Source organism: Callospermophilus lateralis, chromosome 20 (assembly GCF_048772815.1).
Source record: "Callospermophilus lateralis isolate mCalLat2 chromosome 20, mCalLat2.hap1, whole genome shotgun sequence".
NCBI classification, from domain to species: Eukaryota; Metazoa; Chordata; class Mammalia; order Rodentia; family Sciuridae; genus Callospermophilus; species Callospermophilus lateralis.
In genome coordinates, this window is record NC_135324.1 from 4,113,616 (window position 1) to 4,131,086 (window position 17,471).

Genomic DNA, 17,471 nt, shown 5'->3' on the forward strand with positions numbered 1-17,471 from the left:
TGATGAAAATAAGTAGCCCTTTTATTTGTCATTATTGAGGCAGTCTGTTGGCCTGCGCGGTGCGCTCCTGGGCGGCCTGGGACTCGGCGGGCTGCCCCTCCACTTCCCGGGCTGCTCTCAGGTCTTTTTCTTTTTCCTTAGAAAATATAGGTGCGTCCTCTCCCCAACCCTGGTGCTATTTACAAGGCACAAAGTGCCAGAAGTAGGAATCCTGCGGTTCCGGGAGGCCCCTCCCTGGAGCACCAACTGCATCTGGGCGGCCGGGGCCCTCCTCCTTCCTCTCCGCAGGCCGCGGGTCTGCAGGGCGCTCAGGGGACCCGGGTGCGGTCAGGGGCCGGGGTCGTCGATGCGCCTGCGACAGTAGGGGCAGCAGGTGTGCTGCAGCACCAGCAGCTCGTAGTCCTCGGAGTGGAACATCTGGGCAGAGAGGGCGAGAGCCGGGTCCCAGCCCGCGCCAAGTGGGTGTCAAGGCCAGAAAGAGCTGGGTGGGCTGGGTGGGCTGGGCGGGACTGAGGCGCCCTTTTCCTGAGGGAAGTTCAAGGTGCGCCCCGCCCCTCCCACCGCGCCCTCGGTTGCCCCTCCCACCGCGCCCTCGGTTGCCCCTCCCACCGCGCCCTCGGTTGCCCCTCCCACCGCGCCCTCGGTTGCCCCTCCCACCGCGCCCTCGGTTGCCCCTCCCACCGCGCCCTCGGTTGCCCCTCCCACCGCGCCCTCGGTTGCCCCTCCCACCGCGCCCTCGGTTGCCCCGCCCACCGCGCCCTCGGTTGCCCCTCCCACCGCGCCCTCGGTTGCCCCGCCCACCGCGCCCTCGGTTGCCCCGCCCACCGCGCCCTCGGTTGCCCCGCCCACCGCGCCCTCGGTTGCCCCGCCCACCGCGCCCTCGGTTGCCCCGCCCACCGCGCCTTCTGTCCAGGGAGGTGCAGAGCGCAGGCCAGGTGACCCCCTGAGGACGGCAGGTGGCCTGCCAGTGTCCTCCCAGCTCAGGGCAGTGGCTGGTACCCCACCTGGAGGGTGCCCTCCTACCAGATGCTCCGCCTCCCCAGGGGACACTTGGGAAGTGGAAGGACAGCACAGGGAGCCCCTGGGAGCCGTGCGGGCTGGGGGCGCAGTACCTGGAAGCAGGAGGGGCACATGGTGATGGAGGCGTCGGGCAGCAGCGAGCGGAAGTACTGCCACTGCAGGGGCGGCGGCCAGCGCTTGATGAGGACGTCGCGGCGGCTCATGGAGCGTAGCACGGTCCGGTTCACGACCACGGGCACGAACTCGGAACCGCCTTGCTGTGGGGTGGGGCGCGGGGCAGGGCCCTCACTCAGCCTTGGGGACACCGTGGTCCAGGGTGGCCAGGAAGGGCCCGGGAGCTTCCCACCCCAGGTGGCCCTGGCAGCCTCAGGTGCCTCCTCGGGCCAGAGCTGCAGCCCAGCCCCACGGGGAAGTGGTCGCGTCCCTCCCCCCAACTGCCACCTCCTCCTTGGCATGTCCCCTTGGCAGCCTCTGAGGCCCCCACCTCGAAGCTCAGCTTGGCGGTGAACGGGTCTTCGCCTCCCATGGGGTCCATGGCCTCCTCCAGCCGCAGCGACTGGGAATCTGGAGGTTTCTGGTCAAGGACGGAACTGAGGCCGGGCAGGGGACAGGCACCACCCTCCTCCCAGCGTGTTCCGACTCAGGGGCGCTCAGTCAGGACTAGAGGGGCGACCAGGTCCCAGGAGGAGGGATGGAGGGGCAGGGACCAGGAGGGAACCAGCCCTGACTGCAAAGAGGGTGGCCGGGCCCTGGGCACAGGCCTGGGAGCACAGCCGCCCTGCCAGCCATCTGCTGCCTCCCCCTGCTCCCAGGTCCCAGGGGCTGCACAGGGCCACCTGCTGGGGAGAGGCCATGGGTGGGGAGGTTGGCAGGTGCTGTGACGGCTCTCAGGTCACAGGGCACAGGGCGTCGGGAGCGGGAGAGCTCCACAGACCCCTGGGCTGGCTCAGGTCAGCCTGAAGGTGTCCAGGTCCTCCCCTCTGCGAGGACAGTGGCAGAGGCTGAGGGGCTCTCGTGGGGACGACCCTGGAGGCTGCTGGTACTGAGCAGGGAGCGGGGCAGGGAGCACGGGGCTGATGGCCGATGGCAGCTGACTCTGGGGTCCTTCTCTGGCCTCTGCCCCTCACAGCATGGCTGTGCTCCGCAGAGTCGCCTGGGAGCTTGCTGAAGGCAGACTCTCAGAGCCCCCTGACCTGGTGACATGGCCACCCATGATGGCAAGACCAGGCACTGTGTGGGCCTGTTCCTGTGAGAGGCCCCTCCTGGGTCCACCCTAGGGACACAGGACCCGGCTGGGCAGGTAGCATCCCCCTTGCCCAAGGACACCTGTGGCCCCAGATTGCTCCAAGGGACTGTGCCCTGGGGTTCTGTGGTCAGGAGGAGAATCGATTCTGAGGGTGCTGGGCTGGCACCGTAGCGACCACCTCCGTCACTATGCCATGGGACAGGCAGAGCTGCCTAGAGACAAAGCTACCTGGGGACAGTACAGGCGGCAGGAGCCGCACAGCCCCCAGCCATGTGGAGGGCACCCTCTGCTCTCAGCTTCTTATTCCTCTGTTTGCTCAGCTGTCTCTGAGTTGAGGTTCCTGTCACTGGCATGTAGGAGTGACCTAACTGCCAGGCACATGGCACACACTGTAACCACCGATGCAGGAGGTTGCAGGTTTGAGGCCAGCCTGGACGACACAGTGAGACCGTGTCTCAAAACAAAAATAAGGCGGGTGCAGTGGCGCACACCTGTCATCCCAGCAGCTCAGGAGGCTGAGGCAGGAGGATCTTGAGTTCAAAGCCAGCCTCAGCAAAAGCGAGGTCCTATACAACTCAGGGAGACCCTGTCTCTAAATAAAATGCAAAACAGGGCTGGGATGGGGCTCTGTGGCCGAGTGGCCCCGAGTTCAACCCCCAGGACCGAAAATAAAGAGTAAAACCATAAAAGGGCTGGGAGTGACTGCTGCCCAGCACCCCTGGGCTCAGCCCCCAGGCTGCGAAATGGAAATACCTGACCATAACGCTGGGCTGCCGGCCACGGGGCCAGCCACTCGTCCACTAGGCATGGCTGCAGCACCTTGAGGAGCCGGGGTGCGGACAGGCCCCCAGAAAGACCAGGTGCCCCTCCCCCGTCTGGCTGTGGACCCTGGCAGCCCGCTGTCCGTCCTCACTGCTGTGGGGGACTCTCTGACCTTCCGCGGTGCTGAGGCTGGGGTCAGCAGGCTGCCACCGGCCGGCCCTCCTGCCCTGGCCCCGACTGTCACAGGATACTGGGGCTGGTCACCTCTTGCCATTTACTCTCTCGCTTGTGTCTGGGCGCCTCCAGGTCGATGAGGGCGACGGCCTCTTCGTCGGTGATGCCCTCCTCCAGGTAGAACTCCACCAGGTGCAGCACCTCTGGGGCCCGGGGGTGGGGGGTTGGTGACAGGCTCCTGGGGGCTGGGGCCAGTGCTCTCTCCAGGCCACACGTGGGCAGCCAGAGTGACCCAGCAGGCTTCTCCAGGGGCCAGAGCTGGGCCTGAGCAGCGCCTCCCCCGTAGCTGAGGGGCTCCTCAGAGGGAGGGCTTCTGGGGGTGTCCACATGGAAGAGGGGACCCGAGAGCACCTTGACTCCCAGCCTGAAGGCATGGCCCAGCCCTGCTTTGGGCACTCTGTCACGCCGGCCTGCACCGGGAGCTGGCTGGGCTGTGGGGGACCCGACGGTGGCTCTGTCAGGTGGGGTGGGGGCTCACAGGGCCCAGGTCACCAATGACGACCCTCAGAGGCCTTCGGGAGCTCTCCCCGTGTCACGTGGCCGGGCAGCAGAGGAGGGGCCATCTGTGTGGCCAGGACTTACCGTAGGACGAGGCGGAGAAGACGAAGGGCTGGCGGCAGTTGACGCAGACGTTGCCCAGGTTGTTGAGCAGGGGGTTGTTGGTGGAGCAGCGGTAGCACAGGGGGACCAGCTCCTGCCAACGCAGCACTCGGTGGCCCGGGCCGGAGCAGAGGTGGCACCCCGTACCTGCCCTGTCCCCAGCCTCGGCCCTCCAGGACCCAATGTCAAGAGGTGTGGGCAGGAGGGGGCCCCGGGGCCAGGAGCCGCATGCTGGGGACGCAGGTGACACCCTACAGGAGTAACTGGGGCCTGCCACCGGAGGCCACTGCCCAGGCCACCTCCCAGGCAGGGCTCAGCAAGGTGCTATCCTGGTGGGAAGGACAGTAAGGGCAGCCACTCCCTGCCTACGCCACCAGACACCTGTGCTGGCACGTCTGTCCCCACCACCAGCAGTGGGGAAGGTGTCACGTGTCCCCAGCTGAAGCAGGGCGGGGTGTGGAGCCCAGACTACAGCGGCCATCTTCCCACAGGACCCAGGCCCAAAGCCACAGGCCCCGGGAGGGAAGGAGCAGCCCCGCCGGGGAAGGGGCGTCCTCACCTCGCTGTCGTGGAAGGGCTTGGAGCGGATGGTCAGGCTGCCCAGCTCGATGGACTTCTGGAAGCGGGCGGGGCTCTGCAGGCCCTGCAGCCGGTCGTAGGCGTGTCGCGCCAGTTTGTAGGCGCCCAGGGCCTTGCTCTGCTTGGCCAGCGTGAAGAGCGTGTTCCTGGCAGGGGCGACGTTAAGGACGGCGGGGGCCGAGCTGGCGCCACCCTGGACACGGCCAGAACTGCGGGCACTTCCCCTGGCCCAGGGGCGACCTCTGAGCCACAGCCTCCCGCTCTCGGGGGCCATCCAGCTGGTCAGCCTCAGGTGACGGGGCTTTGTGCTGGGACCTCTGGCTGTGACCAGGCCCTGCCTACCCTCCCAGCCCCCCTGTGAGCCTCAGCTTGTCCCTGTAGCCAAGTCCCATGTCCCCGCACTCCTGTGCGGGGGTGACTGGAGGCTGGTGACTCCTCTAAGGCAGGGACTGAGCTGGGAGCCACGTCCAGGTCCCACTACACAGCACAGGACAAGGCTCAGGGCAAGCTCTGCTGACCTCGAGAACTTTCTGGAAAAGCCAGGTGCAGGGGCTGAGGCCGGCAGGCGCGGCTATCTCGCCCGCCACTCAGCAGGGCTTCGGTGGGTGGGGCACCCCTGGATTTGGGGACTTTCCCCTCAGGGGTGAATGATGGGCCTGGAGTCACGAGAGAGGCCAGCTGTCCCCAGGCCCTCTGCCAGGGGGTTCCTCACAGAAAGGCGGCAGGGATGGGTTGAGGCAAGAGTGGACTGAGGAAGGGACAGGGGACAACTGTGGCTTTCATGATGCTCAGGACTTAAAGATGTGGTCCTTCCTGGCCACACAGGCCCTGCAGGGCCCTCACTGGCCACAAGAGGAGAAGCCAACCTGTGGCGAGGCGCTCCACCAGGCCCCCCCAGGGGTCCTCCCACAGCCACCTCCCCTGGCGTCCCTGCCTTTCCTCAGTGCGTACTGGGAATGTTCACTCTGCACCTACCCTGGCCACCTGAGCATGCAAGGATGGACGTCACCTCCCCAGCAGCCTGGCACAACACACACTCTCTGAACCTTGCCGCCTGTCACCTCCCATGATAGCTGGCAGCCTTGTCACCTGGTACCTGGGGCCCTGTAGGCCTGGCTGACAAAGGCCACCCCACGGGCCCCAAGAGAGTGTGGAGGGCCTGGGCTGACGGCCTGCTGCCTCCTCCAGTCTGTCACGCCCGCTGCGGTTCGGGGGGAGGGGGGCTGGGGACAGTGTGTTGGCCAGGGACCTGGGCCGGACTGGGCCCAGAGCTCGGAAAACTAATCCTCTCCTGGCAGCGGCCACCCCGGCTGAGCCTCTCCCCAGCAAAACAGCAGCAGGAGGCGGGCGGAGAGGCTCTGCCAGGAAGGCCTCCCAAGGCCATTAGAGAGGGCGGGCGGCGGCCAGGGGACGGGAGGATACACTTTAGAGATGCCCAGGGGGGTGTCCTTGGTCAGGCTGTGCAGCAGGAACCTGGAGATGTTGAAGAGGGTTTCGGGAAGATGGAAGCTGAATGGCTCCTCCTGCAGGGAGAGCAGACGAACGTGACCTTGACCCCAACTGTGCTGGTGAACCTGACCCCAAGTGTACGGGTGAACTTGACCCCCCAAGTACGCTGGCAGTCAGGCTGAAGGCAGATGCAGGATTCTGAGGCCCTTTAGCGCGTGAGCCTCCTACTGTGTGCTGGGAGCCTCCAGCCACGGCCTCAGGCGGTCTCTCATGTGGGGGATGTCGTGGGGTGATGCCCAGGGAGGGGACCTGCCCCAGCAGAGCCGGGGTTCAAAGGCAGGGCTGAGTCCCGAGCCCAGGCCTCTCTGCCCAGCTGCGCTGCCTGAGGGGTCCTGATTCCATTTCTCTGAGCTCAACTTGTCTCCAATTAGCTCTAAAAGAGAAGGTCTTTGATGCACTTGGGGACAGGGCCACTGACACAGGCAGGTCCTTGTAGCAGAGGCGTTTAACCCTTTCTGCGCCTCCTCCTGGCCCTCTGACAGCCGCCTGAGCCATGGGGCCACCAAGCATGTACCCAGGCGCCTCTCACCGCCAATCCCGAGTCTCCTGCGCAGCCCTGATAGGTGACACTCAGCACCCATTAGTGCAATGAATGGGTCCCCTGCAAACAGATGCTGCCAGAAAGGCCCAGCAGGCCGCGGGGAATTCTCTACAAGGGGGCCTGTAAAAGGTTAAGAATGCCCTGTTCTGGAAGATTCTGGCACACTGTGTACAGACTGAGGCTGCAATTGCTAATCAAGCTGTGGCCATTGGGGATTCGGGCTGGCCAGCTCCCCGCCTCCCCCTCCCGAGCACTTAAATGGTAATAAGCCGTCACCTCTCGGAGGAGGGCACTGGGCCCTGCTCACCACAGGGCCCCCCGGGCTTCGCCCCTAATTGGTCTCAACCCGAGGGGAGGGCTCGCTTTCTCCGCCTCTGGAGCGGAGCCCAGCCCCTTCCCTTCCCTTCCCGCCATCTCTGTGGGCTCCCAGAACCCCAGAAACCCTCAGCCACTCCCTCTGCGCTGGGAGCCAGGGAGACGGCTCCTCTGGTTCTGTGGCACTGGGTGAGGAAGCGTGGAGAGTCCCAGAGAACGTGGGGGGCAGGATTAGCACCTCTCCTTGGGAGAGAAGCCATGCGCCTCGAGGACGCAATGCCCCCCTTTCCCACCGTCCCATCTGTGGCCCTGGTGACAGACCCTGGCCCCCAGCCTGGCCCAGGCTGCATGAGGACCCCTGAGAGGATCTCGTCTTGGGAAAACCAAAGATGATAAGGGAACGAGGTCCCCGCTGGGGGAGACGAACGGGGACTGTGGCAGAGCTAGCTGTGGGGCTGTCATCCTCCCAGTGACTTTCCCAGGAGGCAGGGGCTGCGGGAAGAGGTCTGTGCAGATCAGCAGGGAGCGCCCAGGGGAGGCAGGGCCTCAGGTGGCCCCTGGGCAGCAGTCTGTCCCCCACTGCCACGAGACTGCTTTAAAATGGGTTCATCGAAATAATCAGGGAAAGGCTACAGAGCACTTGGTTGGTCTCTGCAGATGAAGCCAACCCTGGTCTTACAGAGAAGGAGACTGAGGACCAGAGAGGGAGAGCAAAGCACCTGAGGACACACAGCAAGTCGGGCGCAGACCGCTGTGGACGCGGGCCTTTGTCCTTCTAGAGAAGGCCCCAGGGGCTCCGCCCTCCTACATTTTGGAGAGGTGGCCCCTGCCTGGCCACCCACTCTGCCTGGGTCATCAGAGGCTGAGCTGATCCACAGGAAGGCCCGCCCGGCTCTGCGCCGTCATCAGACGCCCCCTACCATGGCCACACATCAAGCATGAGGAACACCCAGCTCCTCCTCCCAGGGACATCAGGAGCAGGTCCTGTTGCCCCAGTGGGTCGGGTCCACCCAGAGCCTGCTGCTCCTAGGAGGCTCAGGGCGCCTTACCGTGTAGCGGTGGATGGCGTGGTAGCCGTGGTACAGCTCGGCCAGGTGCTGGTAGTGGTGGAACTTGGCCAACATGGCGTCCTTCTGGACAGGATCTGCTGCGGGCAGGAGCGGGCGCAGGGGGGGACGGGGCAGATGCGTCAGTGGCTGTCCAGAGCCACTGACCGGCCACAGCAGGGATGGCCGGTGGCGCTACCAGCATCAGCTCTTTTGAAACACTGGGCCTACCCCAGGGAGAGGGACAGCACTGTGCTTGGGGACCACACCTAGACGGTGGCCTCTCAGCTGGAAGCATCTGAGGTAGAGAGAAATGGCACCTGCCACCTGGGCTTGATGGCCCTCGCTCCAGCAGCCTCCTGGAGGGAGTGGGGAGGGGTCCCCTCCGGGGTACGTGGGCACAGAGTCAGGGAGGAACAGTGACTTGCTGCAGGTCCCTCCGTGGCCCCCGTTCCCAGTGCTGCCCCTCCTGCGTGTGGCCTTGGTCTAGGGAGATGCACCTCTACTGCCCTGTCCCCCCTTTCTGGAGTCTCCCAGTGCATCATGGGAAGTCCTGGGAAGGACGGCATCATGGACGAGGGGCCTGCGGTGCGTTACTGTAACGTGATCTCTGCTTCATCTTTTCATTTAATTAAATTTTTTGAAGCCGGGGCCAGCTGCAGGCTCCCAGGCTGTAGCAGACAGCTGTGCTGAGTTGGGGAGGGAGGGCGGGACCTGCCAGGCGTCACCCCTGCGTGGCCCTGGGACCAGCCTGCTTCTGGCCACACGAGGAGGAGATGAGACAGGAGATTGTGCCGCTGCGAGGCAGGCTTGGGGACAATGCGCCCCGTAAACAAGCCCAGGGCTTTAATTAAAATGTCCCCGCTGGTCTGATGGTATCTGGGTGCCAGGACGGAGGGACCCACCCTGGGCTATGTCGAGGCACTGCATGGACAGCATCCAGTAGTAATAGGCAGCGTCGTTGAACCTGCTCTCCACCACGGCGTTGTGCGTCAGCTGCTCCAGCACCTGGACCGCTTCCCGCTGCCTCCCGGCCTTGTGGAACGCTGCAGGGGACACAGAGCTCTGTCACCAGGGGAGGTGGGCGAGGGGGCCGGTGGAACTGCTCAGAAAGTGGGGCGCCCCACGCGCGCGCGGAGGGAGCATCTGTGGGCCTGGTTGCTGGGATGCCGCCTCTCTGGCCAGAGGCTATAAATACCCGAGGCGACATCCTGAAAAAGCACAGTGCGACGCGCTCCGTTTTGGCTGGCAAGTGGTGACAACCTACTTCAGAGAGGCATGGCAGGGAGAGAAACCCGGGGAGCCAAGTCCCAGGGCAGAGTCGGAACGAGAGACTGGCTCGTCCCTAGTGACGAGATGCTCCACTCCAGAGAGGGGCTCTGTGACTCTGAGGTGACACTCACGGGCCCCGACACTCGACGGAGCTCGGTGATTTACAAAGTGCCTTTCACCGTGCCTTAGGTCACTGGGTCACCACAGCAGACTGAGAAGGGTCGGTCAGCCTCCGTTTTAACGAGCAACAAAATGCACTTTGCCAGGTAGAAGTATAAGGGTCACGTCCAAAGTCAGAACATGGGGCCTGGTCCATCTTCGACAGAGCACTTTTTTTTTGGTACTGGGGGTTGAACTCGGGGGCACTCAGCCACTGAGTCCCCTCCCCAGCCCTATCTTGCATTTTATTTAGAGACAGGGTCTCACTGAGTTGCTCAGCACCTCGCTGTTGCGGAGGCTGGCTTTGAACTCGTGATCCTCCTGTCTCAGCCTCCTGAGCCGCTGGGATGACAGGTGTGCGCCACGGCACCTGGCCAACAGTGCATTTTGATGTCAACCTTGAAAGGTCTGTCTCCATCCTCAAAGCCAGACATTTGGGATGAGAAGCAAAATCTTCCTTAATCATGCCTACATCTGTGTACCTGGAATTTCCTGGGCACCTACTACATGGCCGACGGCTCGGGATATTGAGCGCTGCTGGTCAGGCACTTATGGCTGGGACACTTGACCACAGGTGGACACTCAGAGGACCCAATCCTCTGCCTTTAGAGAAGGAAAGGTCTGGCCTTTGTTCCGTCTCATCTCCAGGCTCCTGTCTGCGTACCAAGTTACTATGGCGATGGATTCTTGGAAGGGCGACACAGACAGATGGGTAGGTTGATGTGTTTTGCCCAAACATGCAGCTCCGTCAGCAAATGGGTGCTCTGGAGATGCTGAGGTGCTGGGGAACAGGCTGTCCTTCAGCACGGGCTCTTCTCCCCACAGGGAGCCACGGACTCTGCACTGTGACCAGAGGGGCGACTATCACCATATAGAGGTGCAGGCACATCCCTATGGATTGCCACACATCTGGCCACAGTCAGGCGCCATCCTGCCCAGGCAGCAGAGTAGCCAGGTTCCCTGGCGGGACAGATCCTGGACTAGCTGTGCCTCTGCCACTTGCTAGCCTGGTGACAGTGCAGGGCACGTTTAGCCCCTGCCTCTCTGCAGGGCTGTGGGCAGGATTCAAGGTTGGGCAGGAAAGGTACCCAGGCAGCGCCCATGCTACCTGAGTCACAGGGCTTTGTGAGGGTGACAGGGAAGACACTCTGCAGTGCCCAGTGCTCCGCTCAGTCACACAGAGGCGTGGAGGGGGACTGGACCTGCCCAAGCTCCTGCAGCAGGTTGGTGACAGGCCCAGACTCCAGGCCCCTGTCCTGACTCCTGCTCCAAAGTGTCTCTCAGCACCTGGGTTGTGGCTCTGTTTGCCTCGCATGCAAAGAAAAAGCATTTCACCCCAAACAGCCCATCCCAGGTGACACCACCTGCCTTGGGACCCGCAGCACAGGCCTGCCAGCCTGGCTGCAGCGAGTCTTGGCAGGGCCTCCTCCCGGCCCTGGGGCACCAGGCCAGCCCACGTGGCCTACCTTTCTGGGCTTCTTCGAAGCGATCGTTCTCTGCCAGCCACTGTGCGTAGGGCACGTAGATGTCGTCCTTGAACTCGGGGTGCTTCTCGCCCAGAGCGAAGGCCTGGGGGGCAGGGCACACACAGTCTTAATGAAGCAGTCCCCGCAACCCCAGGAGATGTGGCACTTGGCTGGATCAAGGATGTCATACTTTGGCAGCCTGACATCAGGGATGTCATATTTTGCCAGCTCAGAGGGGGAGAGTGCCTCCCTCCCAGCCACCCCCAGCAACACAAAAACATCTCTTTGGAAACAAAAGGCAATTAACAGCAATATGCACGCGCCCGCTCCCAGTGACAACACAGGCTGTTTCTGGACCCCAGAAGCCGCTCGGAATCGGAAACATTTTATTTTGAGGGTTTGCGTGGGCTCCTGTCGCCTGCAAACAGATTTCTTTTAATTGCAGGCGACACCTAGGGAAGCAGGACTGACATTCTCCTCGTCCCTGCTTGGTGGCTCAGAGGGGACTGGGGCTGTGCTGACGCCTGGGCCCAGACCTCCGGGCGGGCCAGGGGAGCCGGAAACGGGCACAGGGAGGAGGGGCAGGACACCAGCGAGGGCCACGTGGCCCCGAGGTCTCCAGCTCGTGCTGCTAGTGAGTTCCCCTTGAGAAGCCATCGCTGCCTCTGTCCCTGGTGCCACTTTTGCTCATCAGTGTCTTCTGTCCCCTCCTCAAGTGGAGTCACCCAGAGGGCAGGCAAGAGGCAGACTGCTCGCCCAGAAAGGGCCCTGCTGGACCCTGGGAAGCAGGCTGCTGCCACAGCTGGGGCCACCTCTCCTGCAGGGGTGCAGTGTCCCCAGAACACAGCCAGCCTGTGAGCTGGAGGGACTAGGCCTCAGGGCGGGCAGTGAGCCTCAGGTGGCCACTCTTGTGGGTCTGGCCAGTGTGCCCTTCGCCTGCCCGTCCTCCATGCCGGGGCAGGGGCTGGGGGTGGCCGGTGGGAAGGAGAAGCGCTGTCCTGGGGCGACTCTGGCACCCTGTGCCTGGAACATAGGGATGGCATTTCCCGCCAAGATGCCACCCGGCAGGTTTTAAATACCACCCAGGTGCACCTCCACGTCAGGCTGCAGGGTGGTCAGCAGCAGGCACAGGGCTGTCCTGCCAGCACTCCCAGCCCAGAGCTGCCGTCAAGAAAGAGCCTCCAAGCCGGGCCCAGGGGTGCCCACCTGTCATCCCAGCAGCTGGGGAGGCTCAGGCAGGAGGATCCCAAGTTGGAGGCCAGCCTCAGCAAAAGTAAGGCCCTGAGCAACTCAGTGAGACCCTGTCTCTAAATAAAACACAGAATAGGGCTGGGGAGGGGTTCAGGGGTCGAGGGCTCCCCCCAAAGAGCCTCAGAATGAATGAAATCTACACAGAAAGGCTCTTGAAGCTTCTCTGGCTCAGGGGACTCAAGGACACCGCTGACAGCCAGGACTGACAGCCAGTCACTGACTCACTGACAGCCAGGCCAGGCCCCCCATTAAGGGAGCACCTCTGTCTGAGACCCAGGCCCCCAAGCCCGGGCGCACTGTCCCCTCACCTCTTCCCAGCGCTGGGTGTCCACGTGCAGCTGCACCAAGGACTTGAGGTCGCCGATCTTGAGGTAGGTCTCAGCGGCGTAGCCCGGGTTGTCCAGCTTCTTGAAGTAGTGCGCGCACAGCAGCAGGGGCTCGCGCTCCGCCTTGTCCAGTTTGCGGGCGATGTCGATCAGCCTGGGGGCAGCGGGGAAGGGGCACCCTGTGGGCCGCGTGGGGACGCAGACTCTGTCCCTTCACTTTGCTGATCTGGCGCCACGGGCGCTCACCAGCTGACGTGCCCAGGTGGTGACTGAGCGAACCCTGCTAGGGACCGTCCAAAGCACCAGGAGGGTGCAGCTACTCCCACTCACAGATGGGGAGACCTGAGGTCTGGGTGGCAGGGGAGGCGCTCTGCCCCAGGCTCGGCAGCCAGGGAGCAGGAGAGTGGTCTCTCCCCCAGGGTTTCTGGAAGCCTCTCGGCCATGTGGAGGCTGGTGTGAGAGATCCCCAGGGCCTGGCCTCTAGAGGAGGAGGCCAGCAGGACCAGGTGCCGGCCACTGGAGGGGCCGCGGGAAGCGCTGCTCACTGCACCTGCCACTGTGACCAGCTCTCCCCTGCCCTTGGGAACCTGGGCTGGTGGAACGGGCCTCTTGGTTCTGGCCAGGCCGGGGTTTGGAACGGACCCAGTTCTCTGAGGGCAGGGGCCCCCGCGGGCCGTCTCCGTGGGAAGGAAGGCCCGGGATCCCGGCCTCAGAGCCACGCTCAGGAGGGTGTCAGGCTGTGCTCAGAATGATAATGGCGTCCAAAAATAACACTGCTCCGCAGAGAAGGGACACGTATTTTAGGGAAGTGGCAGAGGCAGGGCTTCGAGCTCCCCGCCCAGCAGCCGTGTCCCTGGAGGAGAGGCACCTGTTACGCCACTCCAGGAAAAGGGCCACACAGCATGCAAGTGGCTCCTTCTGGAACTCAGTAAGTGTCCCAGGGTCACATGGATCCGCAGCACTTGCCAAGGAAAGCGACATAAGGGACAACCGAGGGGAGAGGCGCGCCCCGAGAGCTGCCTGGCTTGGTCTGCACCCCCTTTTGTGGACAGGATGATTTGGGGGCCCAGCCTGTGCCTCCGCTTTCTTCTCAGACAAGAGGACGGGTGGTGGCTGCCCACCAGGGTCCCTTTGTGAGGGGGCCCCCACACCAACCTCCTGCTGGGCTCAGGGGCCACGTGGCCAGCCCTCTCCCCTCCCCAGGACCTGGCTGGCCACTGCTACCTGGGAACCAGAGTTCGGCTTCCGGACCTGGCGGCCCTCAGAGCTGAGGATCCTTCACTTCAAGTGCCCAGGCCAGTGTCCTCCGCCAGCTCTGGTGTGAGTGTACTAACGCCCACTGTCCTTGACTGGAGGACCCTGGAGCCTGCTGTGCATTGGTGTCCCACGACGTGTTTGGGTGGGAACAGTCACATACCCCTCAGTCACAAACCACCCACATCAGAGCCCGGGGCTCGGACCCACAACTCTCCAGCGGCCAGGCCCTTGGGGACCCCGTGGGTCCCTCCTTTGCTAGAAGGCCACAGAAGCGCCAACTCAAGAGCCTGGGACAGAAGCAGATGCTTGTGGTGACTGTAGCCCTGGGTGGTAGTGAGTGCCCAGGGAACAGGTGCTCTGACACTGGGCGTCTGCCTGGCCTCTGTCCCTGTCACCCTTTCCCCACTGAAGGTGGCGACTGCCTTGTCCCATCTCTGTGTCTCCCAAAGAACCGGGTCACTTCCAGGTTTGGTGTAGACATTTCCAGAAACACCGTCAGTCAAACACCACAGGTGACCAACACGACGGGTGTGCAGGGCCACCTACGTGTCGATCCAGCCGCGGTCCCCACTGATCTCGATGGCCTTGATGTGCTCCCCGGCCGAGATGTACATGTCCACGGCGGCCTTGGGCTCGTTGATGTTCCTGGCCCAGTCGGCCTGCTTGGTGATCAGCATCTTGGTCTCTTTGGGGTCCCCAGATCCGAGGAAATCCTGAGGAAGCAGGACAAACAAACACTCCGGATGAGGGCTTCCTGTGCATGTGACGTCAGGCCGCCAGCCGGGGCTCTGCTTGGCCACACGGCCATCAGGACGCAGAGGGAGCCCGGGCCTGGGGGTGAGTGTCTGGGAGAGGCCCTCCTGCCTGCCCACTGGTGACAAGGACGCAGACCCTCCATGTCCCCTCCCTTCACACTCATGGACGTTTACTGTCCCTCAGATTGCAGCTCAGGGAGACGTGAGCAGGTTCTCTCTGCTTGACATGTGGCCATTCCCACAGGGTGAGGGACCAGCTGGTCACACAGTGTCAACTATGCAGCCCAGCAGGCTTACTGATAGGATAGGTGTGAAACCACCCCCTCAGGCTGGGGCTGAGCACAGGCCCCCCCAGGGTCAACCAAACACATGCACAGCTCCTGGCCAGGCCCCTGGTTCCTCCCCGGCCACCATGACACTGGAAGTGCTAGTCGCCTGTTTTCTGATGTTTATCTCCCCTGGCTTTGCCCCCAGAGCTCTGCCTGGGACAGATAAGAGCCAAACAGCCTTTGGTGACTTGTTCCCAGCTGAATGGCAGCCGGCCCTGTGCGGAGATCAGGCCTGCAGGCGTGAGGGACTGATCCAAAGTGGACAGCTGGAGGCCCCAAGTATGGGGAAGGGGTCCCGAAGAGGAGCCTGGGGTCCTGAAGGCCCAGAGGTCAGCCTGTATCCCGTCAGGGGGCCACTGCAGGGCTGAGCCCCGCTTCCCTGAGTGAGCTCATGAGAATGTGACAGAAATGGCCTCAGGAAGCCACTTCCCTTCAGGAAAGGGTCCCTGCTGTCATTTTTAAAGGTGGGGCTTTTCCAAAAGGGGGATGGAGAGCGGTTTGTGTTAGAATCATGCACCCTGCAGAGAGGGCCCCCTCCCCCCTCCCCGTCCCTCCCCCTCCCCCTCCCCCCTCCCCCTCCTCCCTCCCCCTCCCTCCCTCCCCCTCCCCCTCCCTCCCCCTCCCCCTCCTCCCTCCCCCTCCCTCCCTCCCCCTCCCCCGTGACCAGCACCCGTCAGGGAAGCACTCAGGTATGCTGGGAACCCACTCCAACAATCAGCTTTTCTTTTTTCTTTTTTTCCATTTGCTTTCAGAGTAATTATGTAGCCTCTAAAATGACATATGAGGTCGTTGGCCTAAGACATGTCTCAGGGAGTGGGGGAAGGGCACGTCCCCCTCACAGGGCCACCTGGGCCGGCCTGTTCCCTCTGGGCACCCAGGCGGGCAGGGAAGCAGGCCTCGCTGGGCCACTCAGACACACTCTGCTCTTGGCGGCTGCTCCCACGTCTATTCCTCCTGGCACAGAGGTTGGCCAATGTGCTACCTCTCAGTTGACCGGGGTGACCAGGGGGTGGGGCAGGGGTGGTGACCAGCATCGCAGAAGAATGGAGACGCCCTTCCAGGGGACCTCAGAGGGCATGCTGTGATCTCAGGGTGGCTGAGGGAAGAAGGTCAGAGGCTAAGAGGGAGCCATAAATTTGGGGTGTCTCCCTGAGACCATCCGGCAGGGTGGCTCCCCAGCTTGGCGGCCTCCTGCAAGGCCCGGGGTCTAGCTCCCAGGGCTGGGCCTTAATTGAAGCTGAGTCTTAATGGCTCCTTCGAGGCTCAGCAAACTGGGTTTTGAAAGGCTCTTTGGGTCCCTGAGGCTAATTTACGTGTCATCCAGGGCCACGGCCAAGGCTTTGTCCTGGAGTGGACAGAAAGAGGCTGCGTGGGTGATGAATGAGACCTGGCCGTGTTCTCCTCTTGGTGACTTTGATAAGGACATACTACATAGGAGTTAAGAGCATTATAATTCCCTTTATCACCATATAAACATGTCACTTATCCGGAAAGCATACAATTTATTTGGACGTGGGAATGTAATTTAAAAATTTTCCAAAAACCAGATTGAATCTTGGGAAGCAATTTTCAAGTAAACAAAAACATGCCATGTTAATAAGTACCGTGTCCCCCGCACACCGGCCACGTCCACATTTCCTCAGATTCAGACTATTGGGCCGTGGGGGGCGGGGGTGACCTACTTAGAATTGTGACCAAAAACAGTCCCAGAGTACTCACCGTCACAGAGACGCACAGAGGGAGCTTATGAATGGGTTCCACTCCTGGGTGGGAGACTGTGGGCACAGGGACCCCGGGCAGCGGTGGGCTGGCGGGGAGGGGCCTTGAGGGGACCTACTATGTGCTCGCACTTGGCCCCTCTCTCTGCACAGTTCTCAGGGCTGAGCTGGGCGCACCTCTGCTGCCCTGTGGGGAGGACATAGAGGCCTGCCATACCAGCAGGTATGACACTGCCACCCACCCAGCGCTGGCTCACGGTCTCACTATCACATTGGGTCCCTCTGGGGTCAGCCTTCAAGGTCGACTCTAGGCCCATCTTAACCTGTGGTTGAAGGTGGCCCCTTTGGAGATGGTGGCTCTTTTGTGTTTGCGTCACCTCCTGGGCACACACTGGGACACCATAGACGGGCCCAGGCCCGGGTGGCGGGGCCTTACCTTGGCGTAGTCGAACATGCAGAGGTCGGTGTACATGTCCAGCGCCAGGTTCTCGTGCCCGCAGCGCCTGTACAGCTTGGCCGCCTCGTGGAACTTGCCCTGGTAGGAAAACACGTCGGCCAGGAACACGTCCTGGTTGGTCTCGCCGCGCTTCTTCCTCTCCTGCAAAACCACAGGCACAGGGAGTGGCCTCCACAGCCCTGGGCAGGAGGCGGCCTCACCCACAGGTGAGCCAGGTGAGCCCCGGCCTCCCACTGGACCCCAGTCCTGGCGCCTGGGCTGCTGTGCCGCCCCCCTGAGTCTGCTGGGAAGGCCTGCGACTAAGGTGACCCTCCAGACCGTGGGGTCAGGGAGGGGGACCTTTGCTGTTCAGTGGGAAATCCCTCGGGGCTGCCTTCCAGAACATTCTTCCAAGGCAACACTGGACGGCCGGGACCGTGCGCACTGCTCCCTCATGGGTGGCACCTAAGCTGCCAAGATCTCCCAAGTCCCTGGGCCTGGCTAGAGTAGCGACCCAGGACGATGACAGATGGGGGAACTGTCCCCACCTAGCACCTTCCCTCTGTTTGATTTCCAGCAAGCGCGTCCCCCTGGAGGACGAGGAGAGGGGACAGACTCCTGTGCGAGCTGCTGAGGTCTGAACAGCGGGA

General features: G+C 62.9%; 1 protein-coding gene across 5 annotated transcripts in view; it reads right to left on the minus strand.

Moving 5' to 3' along the window:
• Positions 1-17,471, minus strand: part of Ift122 (intraflagellar transport 122) — a 55,472-nt gene continuing 38,001 nt past the window's right edge. For 2 of the 5 annotated variants that reach the window (XM_077106173.1, XM_077106170.1), the window contains 13 exons: positions 16,822-16,983; positions 14,130-14,296; positions 12,309-12,480; positions 10,750-10,852; positions 8,758-8,898; positions 7,856-7,950; positions 5,864-5,964; positions 4,422-4,587; positions 3,845-3,956; positions 3,280-3,405; positions 1,505-1,584; positions 1,113-1,277; positions 1-417 (listed from right to left, as the gene is read on the minus strand). In XM_077106173.1, the coding sequence (XP_076962288.1) occupies positions 328-417; positions 1,113-1,277; positions 1,505-1,584; positions 3,280-3,405; positions 3,845-3,956; positions 4,422-4,587; positions 5,864-5,964; positions 7,856-7,950; positions 8,758-8,898; positions 10,750-10,852; positions 12,309-12,480; positions 14,130-14,296; positions 16,822-16,983 (1,680 nt within the window). In that variant the 3' untranslated portion in view covers positions 1-327. Of the gene's footprint in view, positions 418-1,112; positions 1,278-1,504; positions 1,585-3,279; positions 3,406-3,844; positions 3,957-4,421; positions 4,588-5,863; positions 5,965-7,855; positions 7,954-8,757; positions 8,899-10,749; positions 10,853-12,308; positions 12,481-14,129; positions 14,297-16,821; positions 16,984-17,471 lie in introns of all 5 variants that reach the window. The other 3 variants (XM_077106172.1, XM_077106169.1, XM_077106171.1) reach the window with 2 other exon arrangements.